This window comes from Geotrypetes seraphini, chromosome 2, assembly GCF_902459505.1.
Source record: "Geotrypetes seraphini chromosome 2, aGeoSer1.1, whole genome shotgun sequence".
In the NCBI taxonomy this organism is placed as follows: domain Eukaryota; kingdom Metazoa; phylum Chordata; class Amphibia; order Gymnophiona; family Dermophiidae; genus Geotrypetes; species Geotrypetes seraphini.
The window spans coordinates 311751922-311777803 of NC_047085.1; the positions used below are offsets into that span (position 1 = coordinate 311751922).

The 25882-nt window shown below is 41.6% G+C and overlaps 1 protein-coding gene across 5 annotated transcripts in view; it reads right to left on the reverse strand.

Annotated features, from left to right (window-relative positions):
* Positions 1–25882, reverse strand: part of ACP3 (acid phosphatase 3) — a 124543-nt gene that overhangs the window by 36093 nt on the left and 62568 nt on the right. For all 5 annotated transcript variants that reach the window (XM_033929994.1, XM_033929991.1, XM_033929990.1 and 2 more), the window contains exons 7-8: positions 16026–16158; positions 7136–7218 (exon numbers count right to left, since the gene is read on the reverse strand). In XM_033929994.1, the coding sequence (XP_033785885.1) occupies positions 7136–7218; positions 16026–16158 (216 nt within the window). The remainder of the gene's footprint in view (positions 1–7135; positions 7219–16025; positions 16159–25882) is intronic.

Below are 25882 nucleotides of genomic sequence, written 5' to 3' on the forward strand. Positions count from 1 at the left end.
CATTTCTCCTTCTATCACCCCTCTCCAGTACCATGCCATATCTCTCCCTCCATCACTATGCCCAACATTCCTCCCCCTTGCATCCCCTTCAATCTATCCCTCTGTTTCCTCTCCACCACCTTATCCAACATTTCTCCCTCTCATCTTTCTAGTCCCTATGCATCTCTACCTCACTCCTCTCTATGCCCAATTTTCCTCTTCCTTTCCCCATGTGCACCATCTCTTTCCTTCTCACTCACACACTCAGGCCAAACAATTGTCACTTTCTATTCCCTCCCTTCCTATGTCCCAAGTTAGTGCCCCCTTCCTCCCTCCCTTGTGTAAAATGGTCATATTTACTGTTTTTCCTATTAATGCGCCCTCCCTTCCTTCTGTGTCCTGAGTTAATGTCTCCTCCCCCTCACTACCTACCTATTAATGCCCCTCCCTTCCTTCTGTCCTATTAATGTCCCTTCCCTTCCTTCTGTGTCCCGAGTTCATGCCCCTCCCCAGCTTCCAGCCTTTGTCCCAGCTCCTTCCTCCCCCGAAGCTGTCCTGCGCCAAAACCTGCCTGCCCCCAAGCCAACCTGCTGCTGATTCCTCCTCCCCCCAGTCCGCCACCGCCCCCTGCCACCCGCCAGCTCCATTTAATTATTTTCTGCCACCACAACTCCAGGAAGGGCCAGGCGCATGCAGCGATTGCACACTGGCTGCCCACAAGCCGGAGACAAGGGAGGCTAAAATAGAATACATGGCCAAATCTACAGCTGTCAAAGCGGCAGAGAGGCCAAGCACCGAGTTGAAGTAAACCTAGCAAAAAACATCAAGAAGGGGGACAAATCCTTCTTCAGGTACATTAGTGACAGAAAAAGAAACACTGATGGGATAGTACGTCTTAGGAAACCAGACGGGAATTATGCAGAATCAGATTCAGATAAAGCCGAACTACTAAATAAATACTTCTGCTCGGTCTTCACCCGTGAAGCACCGGGGTCCAGCCCACAGTTACAGGCAAAGGAATGTTCGGAAGATCCGTTTAGAAATTTCGAGTTTGCACCTGGTGACGTCTATGAGGAACTATCAAGACTCGAGGTGAACAAAGCCATGGGACCGGACAATCTACACCTCAGAGTACTCAGAGAGCTGTGTGATGTCCTAGCAGAACCGTTAGCCGCACTCTTCAATCTGTCCCTGAGTGCAGGTAGAGTCCCCTTGGACTGGAAATCAGCTAATGTTGTCCCTCTGCACAAAAAGGGTTGCAGAGCAGAAGCTGCAAATTACAGACCGGTGAGTCTCACATCGATAGAAACATAGAAACATAGAAAGATGACGGCAGATAAGGGCTACAGCCCATCAAGTCTGCCCACACCATCGACCCTCCCATGGTAAACTCATGGAAAAACTAATCAAACGAAAATTGGACACGATTCTGGACGAGGAGAATCTACGCGATCCCCACCAACATGGATTCACCAAGGGTAGGTCCTGCCAATCCAATCTTATCAGCTTCTTTGACTGGGTAACAAGAAAACTGGATTTGGGAGAGTCCCTGGACGACGTGTACTCGGACTTCAGTAAAGCTTTTGATAGTGTCACCCACCACAGGTTATTGAATAAGATGAAATCATTGGGATTAGGTGAAACACTAACAGCATGGTCAGCGATTGGCTGAGTGGTAGACTTCAGAGGGTGGTGGTTAATGGTACCCTCTCTAAAACGTCGGAGATGACCAGCGGTGTGCCGCAGGGCTCGATCTTGGGCCCAATCCTTTTCAACATATTCATAGGAGACCTGACTCAAGGGCTTCAAGGAAAAATAACGTTATTCGCCGATGATGCCAAACTCTGTAACATTGTAAGCAACAGCAACAGCAAATTGTCCAATTGTATGACGTAGGACCTGCTTTTATTGGAACATTGGTCCTCGATCTGGCAGCTAAGCTTCAACGCTAAAAAATGCAAGGTTATGCACCTTGGCAACAATAATCCATGCAGAACATACACATTAAATGGAGAAACCCTGGCTAGGACTGGAGCGGAATGCGATTTAGGGGTGATCATTAGTGAAGACATGAAAACTGCCAATCAAGTGGAGAAGGCTTCATCCAAGGCTAGGCAAATGCTAGGTTGTATCCGCAGGAGCTTTCTAAGTCGGAAGCCCGACGTCCTAATGCCACTGTACAGAACCATGGTGAGGCCTCACCTGGAGTACTGGGTGCAATTCTGGAGACCACATTACCGTAAAGATGTACTGAGAGTTGAGTCGGTTCAGCGAATGGCCACCAGGATGGTCTCCGGGCTCAAGGATCTCCCGTACAGAGAAAGGCTAAACAAATTGCGACTATGCTCTCTCGAAGAACATAGGGAGAGGGGAGACATGATTGAGACATTTAAGTATATCACTGGTCACCGGTCACATTTAAGTATATTACCGGTCACCTCTCTTTGGGGACCCTCGACCACAAGAGGGCAACCGTTAAAAATCAGGGGCGGGAAGTTTCATGGCGACACCAAGAAGTGTTTCTTCACCAAAAGAGTGATTGACAATTGGAATGAGCTTCCAGGGCAGGTGATCGAGGCCAGCAGCGAGTCAGATTTTAAAAACAGATGGGATGCCCAGGTCAGATCTTTGGGAGGGTAGAGTTAAGGGGATGGGTCATCATAGGGTAGCAACGAGGGAGGGTCAATAGAGTGGGCAAACTTGATGAGCCTTGGCCCTTTTCTGCCGTCACTTTTTTATGTTTCTACCCAGTACTGTGCTTAGGTTCCTACTGCCGAAATCTCCGTTAAAACCTACTCCAGCCCATCTGCACCCTCCCAGCCATTGAAGTCCTCCTCAGCCCATCCTCCATCAAATGGCCATATACAGACACAGACCGTGCAAGTCTGCCCAGTACTGGCCTTAGTTCAATTTTTAATATTATTTTCTGATTCTAGATCCTCTGTGTTCATCCCACGCTTCTTTGAACTCAGTCACAGTTTTACTCTCACCACCCTCTCCGTAAAGTAGAATTTCCTAACATTGCCCCTGAATCTACCACCCCTCAACCTCAAATTATGTCCTCTGGTTTTACCATTTTCCTTTCTCTGGAAAAGATTATGTTCTATGTTAATACCCTTCAAATATTTGAATGTCTGAATCATATCTCCCATGTCTCTCCTTTCCTCTAGGGTATACATATTCAGGGCTTCCAGTCTCTACTCATTCATCTTCTGGCACAAGCCTCCTATCATTTTCGTCGCCCTCCTCTGGACCGTTTCAAGTCTTCTTACGTCCTTCGCCAGATAAGGTCTCCAAAACTGAACACAATACTCCAAGTGGGGCCTTACCAATGACCTGTACATGGGCATCAACATCTTCTTCCTTCTACTGGCTACACCTCTCTTTATACAGCCCATCATCCTTCTGGCAGCAGCCACTGCCTTGTCACACTGTTTTTTCGCCTTTAGATCTTCGGATACTATGACTCCAAGGTCCCTCTCCCCGTCCATGCATCTCGGCTTCTCTCCTCCCAGCATATACGGTTCCTTCCGATTATTAAACTGATTTGTGGTATTGCGGTATACAAAAAATAAAGTTATTATTATTATTATTATTATTAAATGCATTACTCTGCATTTCTTTGCATTGAATTTTAGTTGCCAGGCATTAGACCATTCCTCTAACTTTTGCAGATCCTTTTTCATATTTTCAACTACCTCTTTGGTGTCTACTCTGTTACAAATCTTGGTATCATCTGCAAAAAGGCACACTTTTCCTTCTAACCCTTCAGCAATGTCACTCACAAACAAATTGAAAAGGATTGGCCCCAGCACCGAACCCTGAGGGACTCCACTACTCACCTTTCCTTCCTCCGAGCGACTTCCATTAACCACCACCCTCTGACGTCTGTCCGACAGCCAGTTTCTAACCCAGTTCACCACTTTGGGTTCTAACTTCAGCCCTTCAAATTTGTTCAACAGCCTCCTATGAGGAACTGAATCAAGGCTTTGCTGAAATCTAAGAAAATTACATCTAGCATTATGTCCTCGATCCAGCTTTCTGGTCACCCAATCAAAAAATTCAATCAGGTTCATTTGGCACGATTTACCTTTTGTAAAGCCATGTTGCCTCGGATCCTGTAACCCATTAGATTCAAGGAAGTACACTATCCTTTTTCAGCAACACTTCTATTATTTTTCCAACAACTGAAGTGAGGCTCACCGGCCTGTAGTTTCCTGCTTCATCCCTGTGACCACTTTTATGAATAGGGACCACATCCGCTCTCCCCCAATCCCCAGGAATCACTCCCATCTCCAGAGATTTTTTGAACAAGTCTTTAATAGGACTCGCCAGAACCTCTCTGAGCTCTCTTAGTATCCTGGGATGGATCCCTTCTGGTCCCATCGCTTTGTCCACCTTCAGTTTTTCAAGTTGCTCATAAACACTCTCCTCCGTGAACGGCGCAGAATCTACTCCATTTTCTCGTGTAATTTTGCCAGATAATCTCGGTCCTTCTCCAGGATTTTCTTCTGTGAACACAGAACAGAAGTATTTGTTTAGCACATTTGCTTTTTCCTCATCACTCTCCACATATTGGTTCCCAGCATCTTTTAGTTTAGCAATTCCATTTTTCATCTTCCTCCTTTCACTTATATATCTGAAAAAATTTTTGTCTCCCTTTTTTTACATTTTTAGTCATTTGTTCTTCCACCTATGCTTTCGCCAGATGTATCTCTCTCTTGGCTTCTTTCAGTTTCACCCTGTAGTCCTTTCTGCACTCCTCTTCTTTTTTTTCTTTTTTTTTAATATTTCACGAACGCCAACTCTTTTGCCTTTATGTTCTCCGCCACTAGTTTGGAGAACCATATCGGCTTCCTTTTTCTCTTGTTTTTATTGATTTTCTTCACATAAAGGTCCGTAGCCATTTTTATCGCTCCTTTCAGCTTAGACCACTGTCTTTCCACTTCTCTTATGTCCTCCCATCCTAACAGCTTTTTCTTCAGGTACTCTCCCATTGCATTAAAGTCCATACGTTTGAAATCTAGGACTTTAAGTAGCGTGCGGCCGCTCTCCACTTTAGTCATTATATCAAACCAAACCGTTTGATCGCTACTTCCCAGGTGAGCACCCACTCGAACATTAGAGATACTCTCTCCATTTGTGAGGACCAGATCCAATATTGCTTTTTCCCTTGTGGATTCCGTTGCCATTTGTCTGAGCAGAGCCTCTTGAAAGGCATCCACAATCTCCCTACTTCTTTCTGATTCGCAGACGGAACATTCCAGTCCGCAGCCGGCAAGTTGAAATCTCCCAACAGCAGAACCTCATCTTTCCTTCCAAACTTTTGGATATCCACAATCAGATCCTTATCAATTTGCTGCGATTGAATCGGAGGTCTGTAGACTACACCCACGTAGATAGAAGTTCCATCTTCTCTTTTCAGAGCGATCCATATCACTTCTTCCTCTCCCCAGGTCCCTTGCATTTCGGTCGCTTGGATATTGATCTTTACATAGAGAGCTACTCCTCCACCTTTTTGACCATCTCTGTCCTTCCTAAAAAGATTATATCCCGGTATCTTTGCATCCCATCCATGTGATTCACTGAACCAAGTCTCTGTGATAGCGACAATATCTAGATCTGCCTCTAACATCAGGGCTTGCAGATCATGAACTTTGTTGCTTAGACTGTGAGCATTTGTGGTCATCGCTTTCCAACAATTTTTCAGTGGTAATCTCCTTTTTCGTATGGATTTTTGTTTCGTTTCACTTTCTGTTGCAATACTAAGTATCAGCCCTGGAAGCAGAAATCTGCTCCTTACCCCCTCCCCCCCCAAGCTCTTTCTAAAATTCATATATGAAACATCTTCTGTCAGCAAGTGGCTTTTATAATGCATGCAATCAATACATAATGACCTGCCCAAACTGAGTAATACATCTTGGTTCACAAAATGCAATCGCTATTTAATGTATGATTTAGGGCTCCTTTTACTAAGGTGTACTAGCGTTTTTAGCACACGCACAAAATTACTGCACGCTAAACCACGTGGTGCACATCTAGAATAACGTTCAATGCTGGTGTTAAGGTCTAGCGCATGCGGCAATTTAGCACGCGCTATTCCGCGTGTTAAGGCCCTAACACATCTTAGTAAAAGGAGCCCTTGGTGAATAGAGTAATAATTTTTAGGTACAAATTATGTCTTCATTTTTATCTCTTTATGCTGTCATGTAGTATAATACAGTGAAGCCTCGGTTTGCGAGTGTTTTGCAAGACGAGCAAAACATTTTTGCAAATCATGACTCGCAAACCGAGCATTGACTCGATTTGCGAGTTCCCTTGCCCGCAAATGCCACCCCCCACGTGAACTGGCATCGCTCTCCTCTCCCGAATGCTTGCCCTCCCCTCACGAACCATCATCCCCCGCCCAAACTGAAGACTTACCCCCAATGTGGCACCGGCACACAGCACCAACCCACAGGAAGTGCTGGTGCCCAAAGATCCTGCCTCTTCCCTGACTGGGCCTTGAGCATCTGCGCATGCTCAAGGCCTTCTGGCTCCCGCCTCTCTCCGAGATTCTCATAGAGAATGAGAACCAGAAGGCCTTGAGCATGCGCAGATGCTCAAGGCCCAGTCCGGTAAGCAGCACGATCTTCGGGCACTGGCACTTCCTGTGGGTTGGTTCTGCGTGCCGGTGCCACATTGGGGGTAAGCCTTCAGTTTGGGTGGGTGGGCGGGGGATGCTGGTTTGCATGGAGGGGAGTGTTCACGAGGGGGGGGCGATGCCGGTTCGCGGGGGGGGGTGGCGTTTGCGGGCGGGGTGATGTCGGTTCGCGAGGGGATTTGGAAGCACACCAATGGCATCGGGGGTGGGGGGCACTTTTGGGGATGTGGTGGGGTGGAGTAGCGCCAGTGGCCAGAGGAGGAGGGAGGTGGAACCAATCAAGCGAGTTTCCCTTACTTCCTATGGGGAAACTCGCTTTGATATAAGAGTAATTTGGTTTACGAGTGTTCTTCTGGAATGAATTATGCTCGTAAACCAAGGTTCCACTGTACTATGCTTTACCATCTGTTGCTAATGCATCAATAAATGCAGTTTAGTTAACCTACCCCATAACCTTTAACTATTTCTGATATGCATGGCAATTCAATATTTAAAGAAATCTAAAATACTCACTGCTGAATAGATAATCAATTTTTGCAGATTTGAAGGTGTTGTAGCATCTGTGATATTTTTCAGAATAGTTTTCACAAGGACACCTTCAAGAAAGTTAAGAGAACACACAGAGATGATGATCCAGACAGGAAATTAGCCTTTGGAACCTGAAGGTGGATTTGTAGGACTTGCATGCATGCACTACTAGAGTACAAATTGTTTATAATCTCCAAAATGAAATCCTAAATAAGTATGTCATTACTAGATTGGAAGGTGTTAAAGCAGAATTTTAACATTATTGATAAAATGTCAGGATGGTATCTGAAACTGTAATTTAGCCACACCCATCTTTTCATATAGCAAATGAAAAGAAAAAAAATAGTGATATAATTCTCAGGCCTTCTGATCTCCATCTGGCCTCTTATAGCATTCTTTGTTGTCCCCAGGCGGAAGCTTTTCAACATGTCTAACTCTTTGATTCATTATGTTGACACGCTGCATTAAAGTTATGGTTTAAAATAGAAACTCCATACAAAATAAATCATTCAACTAGAAGTAGTGAACATAGTAAACAAAAAAACTTCAGATTATTAAGGGAGAAAAACCTCAGTGTTGCTCAGAACAAGTGAAAGGCTATGTTGGCCAACTACCACTGGCTACCAACCACTGATTTACAATCAGAAGGGGCAAACACATCATAAGAATATAAGAAGTTGCCTCCGCTGGGGCAGACCAGAGGTCCATCCTGCCCAGCGGTCCGCTCCCGCGGCGGCCCATCAAGACCACTGCCTAAACAGTGGTCTCTGACTAATTTTATAGTTTACCTCTAATCCTGTCCCTATAACTTTACCTCTACTCCTATCTGTACCCTTCAATCCCTTTGTCCTCTACGTACCTCATAGGTTTAAAAATACTCCCAATGCACATAGTCCAGAGAATAAACTCCAAAAAGAGAAACAAAAGCACTTATCTTAACAAACAAAGTCTTCAGATGCTGAAGTGCCTGAATGGCTTTAGGAATTCAAACGAAATTCCCAACAGCTACTCACTAGTCCCAGCATTGGCATTCTACTTGGAGTAATGACTAGCTGTTGGGATTTTCATTTGAATTCCTAAAGCCATTCAGGCACTTCAGCATCTGAAGACTTCGTTTGTTAAGATAAGTGCTTTTGTTTCTCTTTTTGGAGTTTATTCTCTGGACTATGTGCATTGGGAGTTTTTTTAAACCCGTGATGTGTTTGCCCCTTCTGATTGTATATCAGTTTCACTTGTTCTGAGCAACACTAAGGCCTCCTTTTACGAAATTGCAATAGCAGTTTCTAGTATCGGGAGCAGTGCGGGTCATTCAGCACAACTCCCCGCGCTAGAAACTGCTATCGCAGTTTTATAAAAGAGGGGGTGAGGTTTTTCTCCCTTAATAATCTGAAGTTTTCTTGTTTGCTATGCTCACTAATTCTATATGAATGGTTTATTTTGTATGAAGTTATATGTCATTCAACCATTTTTTTAAATTTATTGTTTTAAAATACAAACTAACTTATAATTCGAGACAGTGAAGTGATTCTCTACAATAATGAAAAAAATTATTTATAGATAAAATGAACATTATCATGTTAGAAGAAAACTCTTCAAGGCAATCCCAAAACTTTTCCTGTTCATAAACAAAACACTAGTTAGAACACTGAATGAACACTTTAGAAGTGATTTGCGAAATTTGTCAGAATTTTAGAAGCAACTTCAGGAATAGAGTTTTACATTTATTTATTGAAGCATTTATATCCTACCTGAGTCCAAGTCAGTCATAAAATTCACATATGTAATAAAAACACTTAGAACGGTAACAAAAACAAAACATACTAAAGCTGCAACCAACTTTTTTTGTTTCAGAATGCCTAAGTAGGTAACTTTAAATTGCTGACCTCATGAAGCCATTCTTATCATCACTGGAACCAAACACTACAACAAATAGATGACATTTGAGCTTTTTTTAACTTTGTCAGTTTCGGCAAATAATCTAATTTTACCTGGCAACTAATTCCACTCCCTGGGGCTCATTATTGAAAAGGCACACCCACATGTCTCCTCATAGTGTACCTTTCTTACTGAAGGGCTAGTCAAATAAAGCACCTTCTGATCTGATCTTAATGACCTGATTTCAAGGGTAAAGCCAGCCCTCCAAATAAGGAGTGGACTGGAGGGGCAATGCATTCCTCCGTCCTTCTCTCTTCCCCCACCCCCCATGCATGCTAAAGATACCTTTGCTGGTGGAGCTGCCGAGGCCCTGCCATCCAAATAAATACAGTGCCTGAGCCACTCCCTTTCTCCTCATGCTGCTTCCTTAATGCAGAAGTTGGTGTGCCTTCAGCAGCTAATGCTGGGACTTCTCTCACATACTCATGCATCTATACCATACAGTACAAGCTATACCTACTACACCATCTTTATTGAATTTTTATTTTTGTTTTATTCTTATTATCATATAAATGCTTTATAAATATATCACACAACCTCATAAACAACACATCAATTTAACATTCACTCTATAAAACATCCATCATACCAAACATCTTGAGAGCCCTCCCATTTGACCCAGTCCATCTAAAATTAATGAAATGTCCACAAATCTCCCCAATAAATATAGTCCTTCTCCTGTTAGCCAATTAGTTAAGATCTTCAGTACAATGTTGCCAATCAAACTTTTTCCAGCGCTTCAAGATATCATTTCCGTCATGAGTTGCCACCCTGGCTGACACATCCAAGCCTGACACAGTTCTGTGTTTCGCCTCTTGGCTTAGATAACCTTGATAGGTGGTATATAAAAAAAAAACTAATAAACTTGAAACTTAAACTTGTCTTCAGGAGCTTCAACTGGATACGGCCCCCTCTCCTCTCAAAATTTCTCTTTTCTCATTATACTTCAAATGTTGACAGCACATAGGAGCAGGAAAACCAAATCACAACCTCACAACAGCCCATCGCTAGCGGGATAACATGCATGAGAAGTCCCAATGCTGGTGGCTGAAGGCATGCCACCAACTTCAGCATGAAGGAAGCAGTGCAAGGAGGAGGGGAGCAGCTGGGGTGCCATTTATTTGGCTAGCGGGGCTTCGGCATCCCTGCCAGCAAAGATAAATGAATACTGCAGTTCTAGAAGAGATCTGAGCTCAAAGTGTGGGATGGCTATACCACTGCCTGTTTGGCTTGTATATATTCAGAACATTTGAAATATGATGAAGAGCATCTTGTTGCAATGCCTTGTGTGTCATAAGGAGAATTTTGAATTTTACCAGCAGATCAATGGATAGTCAACGCACATAAGTTGTGGTGTTACATGAAGGAATCACAATATACCTATAATCAACTGCGCAACTGCATTTACGGTGTCCTGAAGTGGCCTAAGGCTTTAATCAGAGAGACTAAAGTAATGAGAGTTACAGTAATCTAATTTATTAAGAACTACATTCTGTAGTTATGGTTCTAAAGTCTGACAAAAGTGTAGGCTACAACTTATTCAAAAGAAGCATTAAAAAAAAAATCTTGCACTAATTCCCTAATTTGTACCTTCAGAAACACAGATCCATAAGATCCCAGTCCCTGAACTTACCGAACAATTGCAGTATCCTGGCCACAAACAAAAATGTAAGCTAGAATATGTGTGGAAAGAACTGATGACTATCACTTCAGTTCTTGTCAGGTTAGTACAAGTTTGTTCTTAGCAGGGTTTAAAAAAGGTTTGGATAAATTCTTAAAAGGGAAGTCCATAGGCCATTATTGAGATGGTTTGAGGAAATCCACTGCTTATTCCTATGATAAGCAGCATAAAATCTGTTTTACTACTTGGGATCTTGCTAGGTACTTGGGACTGTTGGAAACAGGACACTGGGCTTGATGGAGAGGCACAGAGAGAATCATTCCATAATAAGACAGCTATTAACACATCTAAGGATTGCATGTGTATTAAACAGGGGGCCCAACTGTCAACTAATAATTTAGCATTAAACTGAGGATGAACTATTCTCTTAATTTTGCTGCACAGGCCACAAGTTATTCTACCTAACATTCAAGCAGGTAAAGTGCCAGCAGCCAAATTTACTGCAAGAAAGTCACAACTAAATATAGCTGATAAAAGAATAAATGTAAGTCACTTTTATTTATCTATTTTATAGAAAGTTTACATTTTGCAAGTTTGGCTGGAGTTCAAACAATTTCATATGCCCAACAGGGTTAAGTGATAGTATGTTAAACCACCATATAATACAGGTACTCGGTCTCAGCCAAAGACGAAAAAGGTACTGTCTGCCATTCATGACTCAGAGCTTTCGTTTCATCTTAACCAAAAAGATTAGATACAAAGGGCCTGATTCTCGAAAATGCACATCCCATTGGCAGTCAACGGTAGACGTTCTACTACCATCGGGCAGCCAATTGAGATGCATGTAAAAAAAAACCCCAAAACTCCCTGAAGCAGGACGCCCACATTGTAGGCCTCCGGAGCACATCTATAGATACGCATAGCGATGCTTAAGCATGCCCAAGGCAGTGAGTGGCTTTGCCTGCAAGTGGTCTTGGGCGGGCTTAAGTGTCAGTGTTTGGCCTGCATTTCAGGCATCTGTCTGGGAGTGTAGGCACAGAGAGGGTGGTGGATGCCTGGAATGCGCTCCCGAGAGAGGTGGTAGAGAGAAAAACGGTGACGGAGTTCAAAAAAGCATGGGATGAACACAGAGGATCTAGAATCGGAAAATAATCGTAAATATTGAAGAACTAAGGCCAGTACTGGGCAGACTTGCACGGTCTGTGTCTGTATATGGCTGTTTGGGGAAGGATGGGCTGGGGAGGTCTTCAATGGCTGGGAGGGTGTAGATGGGCTGGAGTGAGCTTTGACGAAGACTTCAGTAGTTGGAACCTAAGAACAGTATGGGCAGAGCTTTGAATTCTTGCCAAGAAATAGCTAAGAAAAAAACAAAACCCCCAAATTTTTAGATTGAATCAGGTTGGGCAGATATGGACCATTCGGGTCTTTATCTGCTGTCATCTACTATGTTACTATGTATTTATGGAGTCTATCTATACATTAAGGTGCCGAGTGCGGCAAATGTGACACAGCCCATAGGAATTGAATGGGCTGTGCTGCATTTGCTGTGTGGGAATCACTACTGCGGCTTTGTAAAAGGGACCCTAAATTTGGTAAGTGGACAAAAAAATGCAAATACCACTAACTTAGGAGAGAAGGTGATGAGTCCTCCTAAAATAGGATAGAGATTGGAGAAATGAGAGATACATTGTTTGGTGATCAGTTTAAGAATCAATTTAAAATCTATTATAGATAATTCAGCTGTAATGGAAAAAAAACTATCCCATTTTTCAAGAAAACATGTCTGTTATAAATTCCAGTATAAAATGTTTCTTTCTAATGTTACCTGCACACAAAAAATAATCTAGAAACCAAAGGTGAAACATGCACCTGAAATTAGAGGCTAGCTTCTTAGTGGATGGACATGATGAAGTTTTAAGAACACCGCCTAGAAGCCTGATTAGGCTGGTATAATACATTTTTTTTAATAAACTTGAAACTCTTTACACTGCTTTTTTAAATAAAGTCATTTCCATTGTTGGAAAATATCTTTTTTTCATTAAGAATTGTGATTGCTTTTCATAGCTCAACTGGGTTTGTAAATTGATGTTTGAGAGGTTGGGAGTTGGTAGGATGTGGTTTTTTTTTTTTTTTGGGGGGGGGAAGGGTGATGAAAAGTCTTGCTAGTTATTGGTGTGAGGGCGTGGATGCATCAAAGAATCACAGTGCATCCACTGTATGTTTGTCTTTTCTTTTGCAAACTTAATAAAAAAATTGAATTAAATGTGACTAATTACAGAAGGGGATGGGGGTTCACATCTTTTGATAGCTAATGGAAGGAGGTCATAAGAGTCTAGCCTTTCATTGTTTAATTGTTAGGTCTATTAAATTCTCATAGATTCATTTTAGGATATGGGTGATATTTGTAATATGTCTGTAAACAACTGATGATGTTTCCTGTTGTTGGATGTAGGTTCTACTTTATGCATCAATAAAAAGATTTAATATAAATGTTTCTTGCAAGATTACACAACCCCCCCCCCAAAAAAAAAAAAAAAAAAAAAGCACTTGCTTATTTCTTTGCCACTTTGCTTCCCTTAGTTCAGGACATACTGATACACATGAAGCCTGATTCTGCAGATGTCATCCAGGTAGAAAAATAAGGGATGTCATTTAAAAAACCAGTGGCCTCATTTGGGGGTTTGAACACGTGTCAATATTTGTGTACGTGGTGATTTGAAGCTTATCCCCTGGATTCTATAAATAGTACCCAAAGTTGCATGCAATCCTGAGATCCATGCACATATAAATTAGATAATGAAACATTAACAATCAATAATTAGCTGTTAACAATCAATGAATGATGATTGGCACTAATTTGGATTTGCATATGGGCCTGACTGCATGCGATTCTGTAAAGATCTGTGCCCAAATCCTCTCGCGCACCACCCAAAAAGAGAGTGTGACCATGGGAGTGCATGGGCGTGTCAGGGGTGTTTGTTTATTTTAGATATTTATATACCAGACAAGAAAGTTGACCCTGATTGCTCCACAAAAGAAAACCAACGAAAACAAAAGACTTGCGGAGAGCTGATGTCCAAGATGAAGTCTTTATTAAAACGAGTCAACAATCCACATAAAAATGTCTAGAGCCTGAACCACTGGAAACATATGGACCCAACACGGTCCTTGTTTTGACACTATTGTCTTCTTCAGGGGTCCCTGTAGCAGGCTTGTGGATTAAATATAAAAACAGACTAAAAGATCTCTTTGCTGATGAAATAAACTCGGAAGCAGGATAAATGTGCTTCCGAGTTTATCTCATCAGCGCAGAGATCTTTTATATTTAATTCACAAGCCTGCTTTTAGGACCTACAGGGACCCCTGAAGAAGACAATAGTGTCAAAACAAGGACCGTGTTGGGTCCATATGTTTCCAGTGGTTCAGGCTCAAGACATTTTTATGTGACTTATTTACTCATTTTAATAAAGCCTTCATCTTGGACATAAGCTCTCTGCAAGTCTTTTATTTAGGTATTTATATACCATCTATCAAAGAAGTCTAAGCGGCTTACAATCAGGTACTCAAGCGTTTTCCCCTGTCTGTCTTGGTGGGTTCACAATCTATTTAATGTACCTGGGGCAATGGAGGATGTCAGCATAGCTATTGCTAGCATTCAGCATTTTCAGTTGGCATAACTAATGTCAGAGAAGGCCTATGGGAAATTATATCAATCTGACTGGCATGTGAATGCAGATAGACCCTGAGTGAAGGCAGACGGTTTCACATAACCCTAAAAGATGGTTTCAAATAGCCCTGATTAAATCAGGATTATCTAAAAGGTAATAATGTGTTAATGTCTGATTAAGAGGGTGCTTAGGACAATGGGTCGAGGTGCACAGATAACTAAAGTTAATCAGAAACTATTGTCAGAGACAGACTGGAAATACATATATGACTACAGCCTATTTTTCTCCTGTCTACGAAGGAGGGGGGGAGATTTAACTTCTATTGAAGCTCAATAGATTCTAGTTTTTAGAATAAGTTTCCAAACTATAAAAGCCCCCTCGCAGCATCACCCCCCTCTCTTGGCTCTTGGTACTCTGGTCCTCTCTTGTTTTTCTTGAGCTCTCTCTTTCTCTGTCTATCCTTCTCTTTATCTATGGAACACGAAGCTTGGACCATCACCCCATCCCCCTTTTCTCTCTCTCTGCCTTTCCCTGGAACTTCAGGCTTCTATGTCTCTCTTTTCCTCTGAACTCTGTAAGGAAGGGAAACTGCGTTGCTCTCTCATTAATTGTAATGCTTATAAATATTGCTTTTCTGTAAGCCTATTTCTATAATATATTCTTTATGCAATCACCTCTGGCTATGCCTTTTTGATTCTACTTCCTGGTGAATCTTCAGTGAGGGAACTGAACCTGGGACCTGGCTTTTGTAAGGCGCCTCTCAAGTGACCCCACCAACCATACATTGTGGGGGCCACTAACAAACCTTACAGAAGATTGAGTGACTTGCCCAGAGTTACAAGGAGCAGCATGGGATTTGAACCCATAACCTTAGGATGCTGAGGCTGTAGCTCTACCCAGGGATCCAGGCCCAACTTGGGTGCCAGGATTTACATCATGTTTCAATAGGTGTAAAGTTCTCATGCCCAAAATTGGATGGGAGAATACCTGTTGGGTACTATTCTATAAAGAATATTCAGCCTGGAGCACCTTTTATAGAATGGCGCTGATAATGGGTTTTTCCCGGCACCGTTTACTGAATCTGGCCCTATGTATGCAAATACTGCCATTTACATGCACTGCTGGATTTGAGAAAACTGGACGTCCAAGGAGAGTCAATTTAGGAGCAAAGCTATATAACTCTATGCTTTGCTTTTTGGAGGTGTTTTAAAATACCAGAGAAGTAAACACTCCTTTGAATCCAAGGTATCTCAGAGCAGATGTAAACACTGCTGTTTAGGTTTTATGACATTTGCTTGGATTTTCTATGCAAGATAGGAAATGCATGTATACTTTTCAAGCACACCTAAACTATTCCCATCTGAAAATAGTGCATGCCATGGACATATATGTATAAATAGCAGCTTTCCGAAATCATTACTTAGATACATTCCACAATTAATTTGAATGATAGAGATTCTGGGTTTGGATGTATGCAAATTTATCATAAACATGATCATTATTGATAACCTAACAACCCAAATGTTGTACATTCATCGGGGCATATTTGGGAAGCTCTGAATTGGGAGAAGCTTTTCAATTTGTAGATGTATGGGATATAAGACTTTCTTTATGAATAAATCAATACATTTTATTTTATTTTTTTGCTTACCTCCCTGAAGTTTTGATTTCTCCACTTGATTGGAAAGGCCAAACATTGATAGAAATATGAATTCTGACAGCTTTTGTAGCTTGGTTCTAACGTCTGGAGTCACCCAGTTAGGCAAGGTAAAATTGTGTTTATCCTGCATCAGGGAAACAGATAATCATATTTTTGTTGCTTGTTTCATTATTTTTGCTCTGCTTACTCTTGCTGGTACCGGCAATATTTACAGCTGTTTTCTTTTATGAGGTACAGTTCCCCATTTTTAAAAATATATTACAAAATGTAACACAAAAAATTCCTGTAGTCCACTGGTAGACAATTAAGATATTCCCTCATTCATTTAATAAGGCCCTTAATCAGGTTTAAGGTTTATTCAGATTTGATATACTGCCCAGAGCATTTCAAGGTAGTTTACAATGAATAAAACAGGAAACAGTGATGGAAAGGAACTATAATGATGAATGGGACAGAAAAGAAAGAAAACAAAAAGAAGTACAGGAAAAAGAAATAAGGAATTGGAAAGAAAAACTATGCTGGCAATCCAACAGCATTACTGTATGTTCCTGTCCAATGCTGGTTGACTAAAGGCATCCAAAAATAGGAAAGTCTTAAGTCCAGTTTTTATCTAACGCTTGTTTGAGGTTGAGGTGAAGGTGGAGGGTGAGAGTGTTCCACAGTAAAAGGCCAATGACACTGAAGATTTCAGTTCTAAAGAAATCAAAGCAGACATGCTGGAATTACAGTTTTACAAGGCAGTAGTGCTGGGAGGAACAAAGATATCTGGAAGGATGGTAAGGTATTAATAGTCATGATAAGTAGAGGAGAGGATCAGAGTGGTGCCCCTTATGAGTCAAGTGTAGAGGTGTGTAAGAAATCCTGTGGAACACAGGGAGCCTGTGTTTATTCCACAGAAGTGGAGTGACATGAACATATCTCTTAGAATCAGTCACTAACCTTATGGCTGAATTTTGATAAATTTGAAGGTGACTGATATCGTGAATTTGAGCTTTGTGGAGGACATTGCAGTAGTTTGTGATGGATATTATAAGAGAGTGAGTGAATGTTTGGAGAACAGATTTAGAGTAAAGGCTATAAAAGGAATATATAATTTTTAGCTTGAAGAAGAAGCCCTTGACCACTTTTGATATAGGTTTTTTTTAAATCTTTATTCATTTTTCAAAACTAATAAAAGTGCTAGGAATTATACTGACAATAATAAACAAAATAAGCACTTAAATTCAATCAATAACAATACAGAAGAAAAATATCCCTCCCCTCCCACCCTCCTACCCAACATATTTAATCAAAGAATAAACCAAAAATATATCTCCCCCCCCCCACCCACCCTGTCCTGGACGTGTATAAAAAGAAGCAAAAAATTAAAACTAAAGACAACTATGTTGAAGTAACAAAGGATGTCAATGGGCCCCAAACAAATTTAAATAATTTACTATGCCCCAATATATCAGCATTCATCTTTTCATATCTGTATCCTAAACATAAAACTGGCCCACCAAAAAGGAAAATTGAGGTGGTCGCATTAGATATGTTTTGCTGAAGGACATATTGGTATCCAACGATTGTGCAAAAAAAAAACAAACCCAAAAAACACCACACAAAAGTAGAGTCCCTGTCATAATGACCAGGAGGCTTGTGCAGCTAAAGAGCCCTATAGATTTCTCTCAATTAAGTTTCATTTTGTAAGATTGGAGACATCTGAGATCTAATCTATTTTGTCATTAAAGGTATAAATCATACAGGCACTATCAGTCTATTCTGGTCAATATTTGTATATCATTGGCATAGACGAAGGAGGTCAGGTCAAGAGATTGTATTAGGGTCAACAGAGAAGACAGAAAAATATTGAAATGCATAGGGGCAACTATGAAGCACTGAGAGAAACCACTGGGCAAGGTATATGGGCCAATCATTTATTATTCCTTTTTTTTAAAAATTCTTTATTCATTTTCAACATTTTCAATAAGTGCAATACAAATTAAATACATTTTATATTTAAGACATCACTTAATACTCTTTCAAGAAACAAATCAATCTATATCCCTCCCCCCCACCCTATCCCATAACTATTATAAATTTTTAATTTAATAATCAAATCTTCAAAAAGCTCATTATGATATACATTTCATATCCATAAGAGATAATAAGCACTAATAAAGAAACCCATACATTAATTTTACAAGAATTCAGAGAATCATTTAAAAATAAATCCACCCTCCCTCCCTCTGGATGTGCACATTATATATCAATAAAAATCAAATCTACAATAAATCAACAAAAGACGTCAATGGACCCCATATTAACTTGAAAATTTTTATATTTCCTAACGATTCTGCAATCATTTTTTCATATTTGTATATCAAGCATAAATTTGCCCATCAGAATGTAAAGTTAAGACGATCCCAATTTTTCCAATTACGCATGATCAACTGTACAGCAGTACCTATCATAATTAGGAACAATCGACCTTTATATTTATCTAACGGATCCTTAATATGCAACACAGTTCCACAAATAACTACGTCATAAGATAAAGGGATTTTAGATTCTAAAATATTATTATGTCCCCAAATCGACTTCCAAAAAATCAGAATCCTAGGACAATAAAATAGTCATGTATTATTCCAATGGACAGTATATGATCTGTTGGCAAAGTAGGATGCAAAACAATCATGGGCTATGCTTTTGATGCGTATAGCCCATGACCATGGAGGAAGAGGAAGACCATGATTATCCAGATCAAAAGCTGTGGAAAGATCCAAAGAGAGAATGATGACAGACTTGTCCTAGTCCAGATTTTGGAGAATGTAGGTGCTGATGCTGAGGAGAGCAGTTTGTGCTATTTAGGGGTCCTTTTATCAAGCTGCGGTGCCTGCCGTGCTAGCTGCTAACGCCTGCATTGAGCAGGGGTTAGTTGTTTAGCCAGCCACGGGGGTTAGCGCATGATGAAATGTCCGACGCGCTAACCCCGCTAGTGCGGCTTGATAAAAGGACCCCTTAGTTTTCTAAAACCCATTTGATATTTTTCTTGTTGAGATAAACCTTGAGTTGATCAAGAACAATTTTTTCTGTAATTCTGAAGATGTATAGAGTAGCTTGATAATTAAATGATAGTAGATAGTTCTTAGTTATGACCAGAGTTTGGGGGTCCTTAATTGTAGGAGAAATGCAGGCTAACTTTTATGTGGAGGGGAAAAATGCCCTGTTTGAAACAATTGGTGATCATCATATGTAAGAAGGAGATCAAGGTGGCATCAAATCTTTTGATAAGGCAGGAGGGAAGAGGATCGTGTGGAGTCACGGTGATTTTCATGGTTTGTAGGGCTTGGGAAATAATGGAAAATAAGTGGAGATTGAAGAAGGAAAAGGAGCTGCTAAAGGTGGATCTGCTTTCAATCTGGGAATCAATAGAATCACATAAGGTGTCAGCTGCCAGTGTCACTCAACCTGACTAAGCTACTGTTTGAGAAGGAGATTAGAGTCAAACCATGGTGCTTCCCTCAATTTGGTTATGGAGTTAGAACATATTCTTAGGAGAGCCAATGTATTGTAGATGTTGGAAAGTTCCTGATTCTAAAGAGTTGACTGTTCTTCTAAAGTAAGGATAGGGAAAGAGTCAGTCATAAGGAGACAATGTGTTGAAAGGATTCAGTTGTAAGCTTTTAGAGGTCCTGAATTTTAGTTGGTGAGGTTGGTGCTGGCAGTTTTGATAATCAGATTGATTCTTGAGTTGATTTTAATGAACGAATGATCTGTAAATGGGAAAGGGATTGGTGTTGCTACTGCGAGATCAAAGGAACATTTAATTAATGCTGTTTATTTGTCTTTTAATTTGTTTTAAATTTATGTATGTAATATTTTGTAAACCATCTAGGTTTAGACGGTATAGAAATTTTTAAAATAAAATAAATATACAATAAGTGATGTGTTGGGTGAGAGGTACAGTTCTTAAAGAGATTGAAGGTTGTTCAAATGGAGATTAAGGTCTCCTAGGAAGATTGGCTGGTATAATCCTATTTAATTTATACATGTCAATCACTGTACGGTCTGGGGGGGGTGGGGGAATTCTTGGGGTTGCAAAGAATTGGCCTTGTACTGAAGAACTATTGTACAACTAGTTTGCACTAATGGAGTTGTAGGGGGGGGGGGAGACAGGGATATGCATATTTCTATGCTGATATGTACCGCTGCTTATATTGTTATTGAAAAATTCTAAATAAACATATACATAAATAAGAAAGCAGGAGTTACTCTTTTAGTGCGTAGGGATTTACAATGTGCCATCAAAATTGTGCAGGTATCTTCTGGCAGGTATCTTCTGGCCCACATCAGTCTACAAAGTGAGGACTTTTGATTATTAATTGTTTATGGCCCTAATGTTCACATAAATTTTTGCAACAGCTGGCGCAACTAGGTATGCAGGAGGCTGGTTCAGGACTGGATCATTACTTCTGCAACAGCATTCCTGTTTTGTTCTGGTTTACAGTCCCTGTTCCAAGGTTTTCTCATAAGAACATAAGCAGTGCTTCTGCTGGGTCAGACCAGAGGTCCATCATGCCCAGCAGTCTGCTCACGCGGCGGCCCATCAGGTCCAGAACCTATATAGTAATCCTCTATCTATACCCTTCTATCCCCTTTTCCTTCAGGAAATTATCTAATCCCTTCTTGAACCCCAATATCGTACTCTGTCCTATCTTACCCTCTGGAAGCGCATTCCAGGTGTCCACCACCCTTTGGGTGAAGAAGAACTTCCTAGTATTGGTTCTGAATCTGAACCCTTTTAATTTTTCCGAATGCCCTCTCGTTCTTGTAGTTTTCGAAAGTTTGAAGAATCTGTCCCTCTCCACTTTCTCTATGCCCTTCATAATCTTGCAAGTCTCTAACATGTCCCCTCTAAGTCTCCGCTTTTCCAGGGAAAAGAGCCCCAGTTTCTCTAATCTTTCAGCATATGAAAGGTTTTCCATACCTTTTACCAGTTGCGTCGCTCTCCTCTGAACCTTCTCGAGTATCGCCATATCCTTCTTAAGGTACGGCGACCAATATTGGACGCAGTACTACAGATGCGGGCGCAGCATCGCCCAATACAACAGCAGGATAACTTCTTTCGTTCTGGTTATAATACCTTTCTTGATAATACCTAGCATCCTGTTTGCCTTCTTAGAGGCCGCTGCGCACTGTGCCGATGGCTTCATTGTCCTGTCCACCAGTACAATGTGGTGGACATTTTCTAGGCTACTTTCACCCATTACCAGCCCTCCCATCGTATAGCTGTACATCGGGTTTCTGTTTCCTACATGCAAGACTTTATATTTCTCTACATTAAAGTTCATCTGCCATCTTTTCGCCCACTATCCTATCAGGTCCCTTTGTAAATCTTCACAGTCCTCTTTAATCCTAACCACACTAAATAGTTTGGTGTCGTCTGCAAATTTTATTACTTCGCACTTCGTCCCTGTTTCTAGATTATTTATAAATACATTGAACAGCAGTGATCCGAGTACCGACCCCTGCGGAACACCACTCATGACCCTCCTCCAGTCCGAGTAGTGGCCCTTCACTCCTACCCTTTGCCTTCTACCTGCCAACCAATTTCTGATCCATCTATGTACGTCTCCTTCCAACCCATGGTTCTTCAGTTTCCGCAGTAGACGTTCATGGGGTACCTTGTCAAAGGCTTTTTGTAAATCCAAGTATATGATGTCTATGGGGTCCCCTTTGTCCATCCATTTGTTAATTCCTTTGAAGAAGTGCAATAAGTTCATTTGGCACGATCTTCCCTTGCAGAAGCCATGTTGGCTTGTTTTCATCAGTTTTTTCCTTTCTAGATGCTCATCGATGCTGTTTTTTTATCAAAGCTTCCGCCATCTTCCCCGGAACCGAAGTCAAACTTTCCGGTCTGTAGTTCCCCGGGTCGCCTCTCGATCCTTTTTTGAAGATGGGCTTAACATTAGCCATCTTCTAATTCTCCAGGATCGCGCCTGTTTTCAGGGATAGATTGCAAACCTGCTGTAGTAATTCTGCTATTTCCTCCTTTAGTTCTTTCAATACCCTAGAGTGGATTCTATCTGGGCCCAGAGACTTGTCAGTTTTTAATCTATCTATTTGCTTGTGTATGTTTTCAAGGCTTACCTCCATGGATGTTAATTTTTCTGCTTGATCTCCTATGAAGATTTTTTTTCAGGTTCCGGCATGTTGAATGTGTCCTCTCTCTTGTAAATACTGACGAAAAGAACATATTTAGTCTATCCGCCACTTCTTTTTCCTCCTTCACCACTCCTTTCCTATCTCCGTCATCCAGCGGTCCCACCTCCTCCCTTGCCGGCTGCTTCCCTTTAACATATCTGAAGAACGGTTTGAAATTTCCCTGGCTAGCCTCTCTTCATATTCTCTTTTTGCTCTTCTAACCACGCGGTGACATTCTTTTTGATGCTTCCTGTGCTCATTCCCCGGTTTTGTCTTTTTTCCATTTCCGGAATAAATTTTTTTAAATCTACTTTCGCTTTCTTCACTTCTTTAGTTATCCACGCCGGGTCTTTTTGTTCGGCTCTTTTTGCATTCTTTTCTAAATCTGGGGATATACAGATTTTGCGCCTCGCTTACTGTGTCCTTGAATAAAGACCAGGTTTGCTCTACAGTCTGCGATTTCTTTGAGCTGTTCCTGAGTTTCTTCCTTACCATTACTCTCATTGATTCGTAGTTTCCTTTCTTGAAGTTAAAAGTTGTCACTGTGGTTCTCTTTCCCTTCGTTATTCCTACTTCAACTTTGAACTTGACCATATTGTGATTGCTGTTTCCCAGCGGTCCCACTACTTCCACTTCCTTTGCAGGTCCTCTTAGCCCATTAAGGATTAGATCCAGAGTGGCATTCCCTCTCGTCGGTTCTCTGACAAGCTGCTCCATGAAGCAGTCTTGTATAGCCTCCAGGAATCCGGTCTCCCTAGCGCTTTGTGAGATTCGAAGACTCCAGTCTATCTCGGGATAGTTGTAGTCTCCCATAACAATCGTGTTATCGCTTTTGCATTCTCGCATCATCTTGGCTTTCATTTCTTCATCAATTTCTTCGGTTTGCTCAGGTGGATGATAGTACAGGCCCATCTTTATCTCAGGCCCTTTCCTTCCTGGTATTTTAACCCATAGTGATTCCAATTTGTTTGTCGTCGCTGCTGTGTCCACTCTGGTCGAGTGTATGTTTCCTTTTATGTATAGGGCTATTCCTTCTACTTTCTGGCCTGACCTGTCTTCGCGACAGAGTTTATACCCTGGCAGTGCTATGTCCCATTTGTTTTCTTCATTCCACCATGATTCAGAGACCCCAGTGATGTCTAGGCCTGTCTTGCAATGTCTTTAAATGTTCTGGCATGCTTTGTTTCACTGGGATTCTGTTTTGGATGCTTGCTAGTGTAAGTGCTGTTTTGTACATTCTCTTAACACTAGGGTTACCATATTTTGAGCGGTAAAATCCCACACATGGTCCAGCCCCATTCCGCCTCTGGTCCAGCCCCGTTCTGCCTCCAGTCCAGTCCCATCCTGTTCTGCCCCAGCCCCGTCCTAACATAACCTCCTCTTATCTTCCCCAATGAGCTCCAGCTGCGTCTGGAGGGCCTGGAAGATGTGCAGATGGGTGTAACGTCATCTGCGCATGCTCAGAGGCCCTCCAGCTGCGGCCGGAGCTCGTTAGGGCTTTCCAAAACCCAGACAAACTGTAAGGTTTTGGAAAGTCCATCTAGTCACCTGGACAGTCCTATAAAAATAGGACATGTATGGGTTTTCCCGGATGTCTGGTAACCTTACTTACCACTAAGGTTAGTGTTGGATTCAACTGGCCTTTAAGTAGCTCTGTGAGTCTGCATGCTATTGTTTTCTTTCAAAGGAGCCCTTTCTCAGTGGCTGACCATATTCCAACCAGTGTCCCTAACAAAATGGCACCTCTGGAATAGAAATCTCACACAGATTTGGGGAGCAATTTTCATTAGAGAAATGAGTGTGGAAAACTAGGACTAATCACAATGTTTCTCTTCAGAACCCCTAATGGTTGCTCTACTCTCCACTCCCTCTTTTAAATCCCCAGACAATACCATTTTGACAATACCATTCTCTTTCAAGAATCTGAAGAGGAGAGTGCAAAAATTTCTGGGCTCCCTCCAGCACTCTGAAATTATGATTGTGTATCTGTAAAGATGCATACTCCAGTGGTAAAGGACAGGAACTCTTGGGACCTCCTTTCACAAGTGAATTATGTTATAATTATACTACAGCATGCCACTCTTCGGCTCTTAGGAAAATAATATCACCTTAATGCTTCTACTGGCCAAATGCCAAGAAATCAAGTGTGAGGAGCAGACACATTACAGCCTTTTTGCTTCCTAAGTTTATCCAAATCACTATCTCATTAGTGGTCTCAGTATTGCTGCTGACCCGATAACCTGTCTCCACCCAAGCTCCATCCATGGAGCACACTGGCACTATCTGTTGTGTTCAGAGGAAATATTCAGTGACATTATCCAGTTAGTTCCACTAAATAACCCTCTCTCTAGCACTTATCCAGGTATGAAATAATCTCCTTTTATGGTACAGATCATGGTGGCCATTTTGATCTCTAAAATTGGACAGAATGGGAGTAGAGGAGGATTGTTCCTGCCCCAGTTCACTACATCATAGGAAGTACCTCTCAGGGTGTTGGGGTGGGGGGCAGGGGTTGGGATTTCCTTTAATACACGTCAGTGCAACTTGGAGCTTATAGTATTATGGCATATGGAGGAGGTTTTAGGGATTTTGATCAGGTGTATACAGTATAGGGAGGCTTAGGGGTTGTGATTAGGGCTATCAGGGGTTTGAGGACTGTGGTGTGTCGGGAAGGATTAGGATGTCTAGGGGACGTGGTTAAGGGGAACGAAGGATCTAAGACAAAGCATCGTTTTAACATCATTGTGAGTGATACTATGAAAAGACTGTCTGGCAAAGTTTGTCTTTTTACGGATGATACCAAACTCTGTAATAGGGTAGACACCCCAGAGGGTGTGGATAATATTAGATGGGATCTAGTGAAGCTTGAAGAATGGTCCGCTTATTGGCAACTAAGATTTAATGGTAAGAAATACAAGGTCATGCACAGGACAGGATTTTCCTTTAGGCTAACTAGGCTTCAGCCTAGGGCCTCAAGATCAAGAGGGGCCTACATTCAAATTGTTAGCAAAATTAAAATTACACTATTCTAAAAACAGTGAACACTAAAACACTGAACCGAAAATAAGGAGAAATTCTACGCATATGACTAATAAATAAACATAAAAATGTATTGGTTAAGATCAACGTGTTCGGCTCATTGGATCTGTTCGTTTGTATATACTAGATTGCACCAAAGTATAGTTCATACGTTCACTGATTGCTATGGCAAATATTGACGTGCCTTATGCTACTAAGCTCTGGTTTGTTCTTGCATAAATAAAGTGCAGATTGGAACAAACAAACGAACAGACCTATTGATATCCCGACGTTCAGTTATAAGAACATAAGAACATAAGCAGTGCCTCCGCCGGGTCAGACCATGGGTCCATCCCGCCCGGCAGTCCGCCCCCGCGGCGGCCCAATAGGTCACGACCTGTCTGAATCACCAGAAGGGGCCCCCTTGCCACCTTGGTTTCTCATTGAAGTCCTATTTTCCCATCGAAGTCCTAACCCTCCGGTCTTGCACATGCATGACCTGGTTGGCTTTCTATACTATACTTATTACCTGTTTAGCTTTCTATACTTGTGTTACATCCCAGCACTTCTCTCAGTATCCCACGATCCCTTTATCCCTCAGGAATCTGTCCAAACCCTGTTTGAATCCCTGTACCGTACTCTGC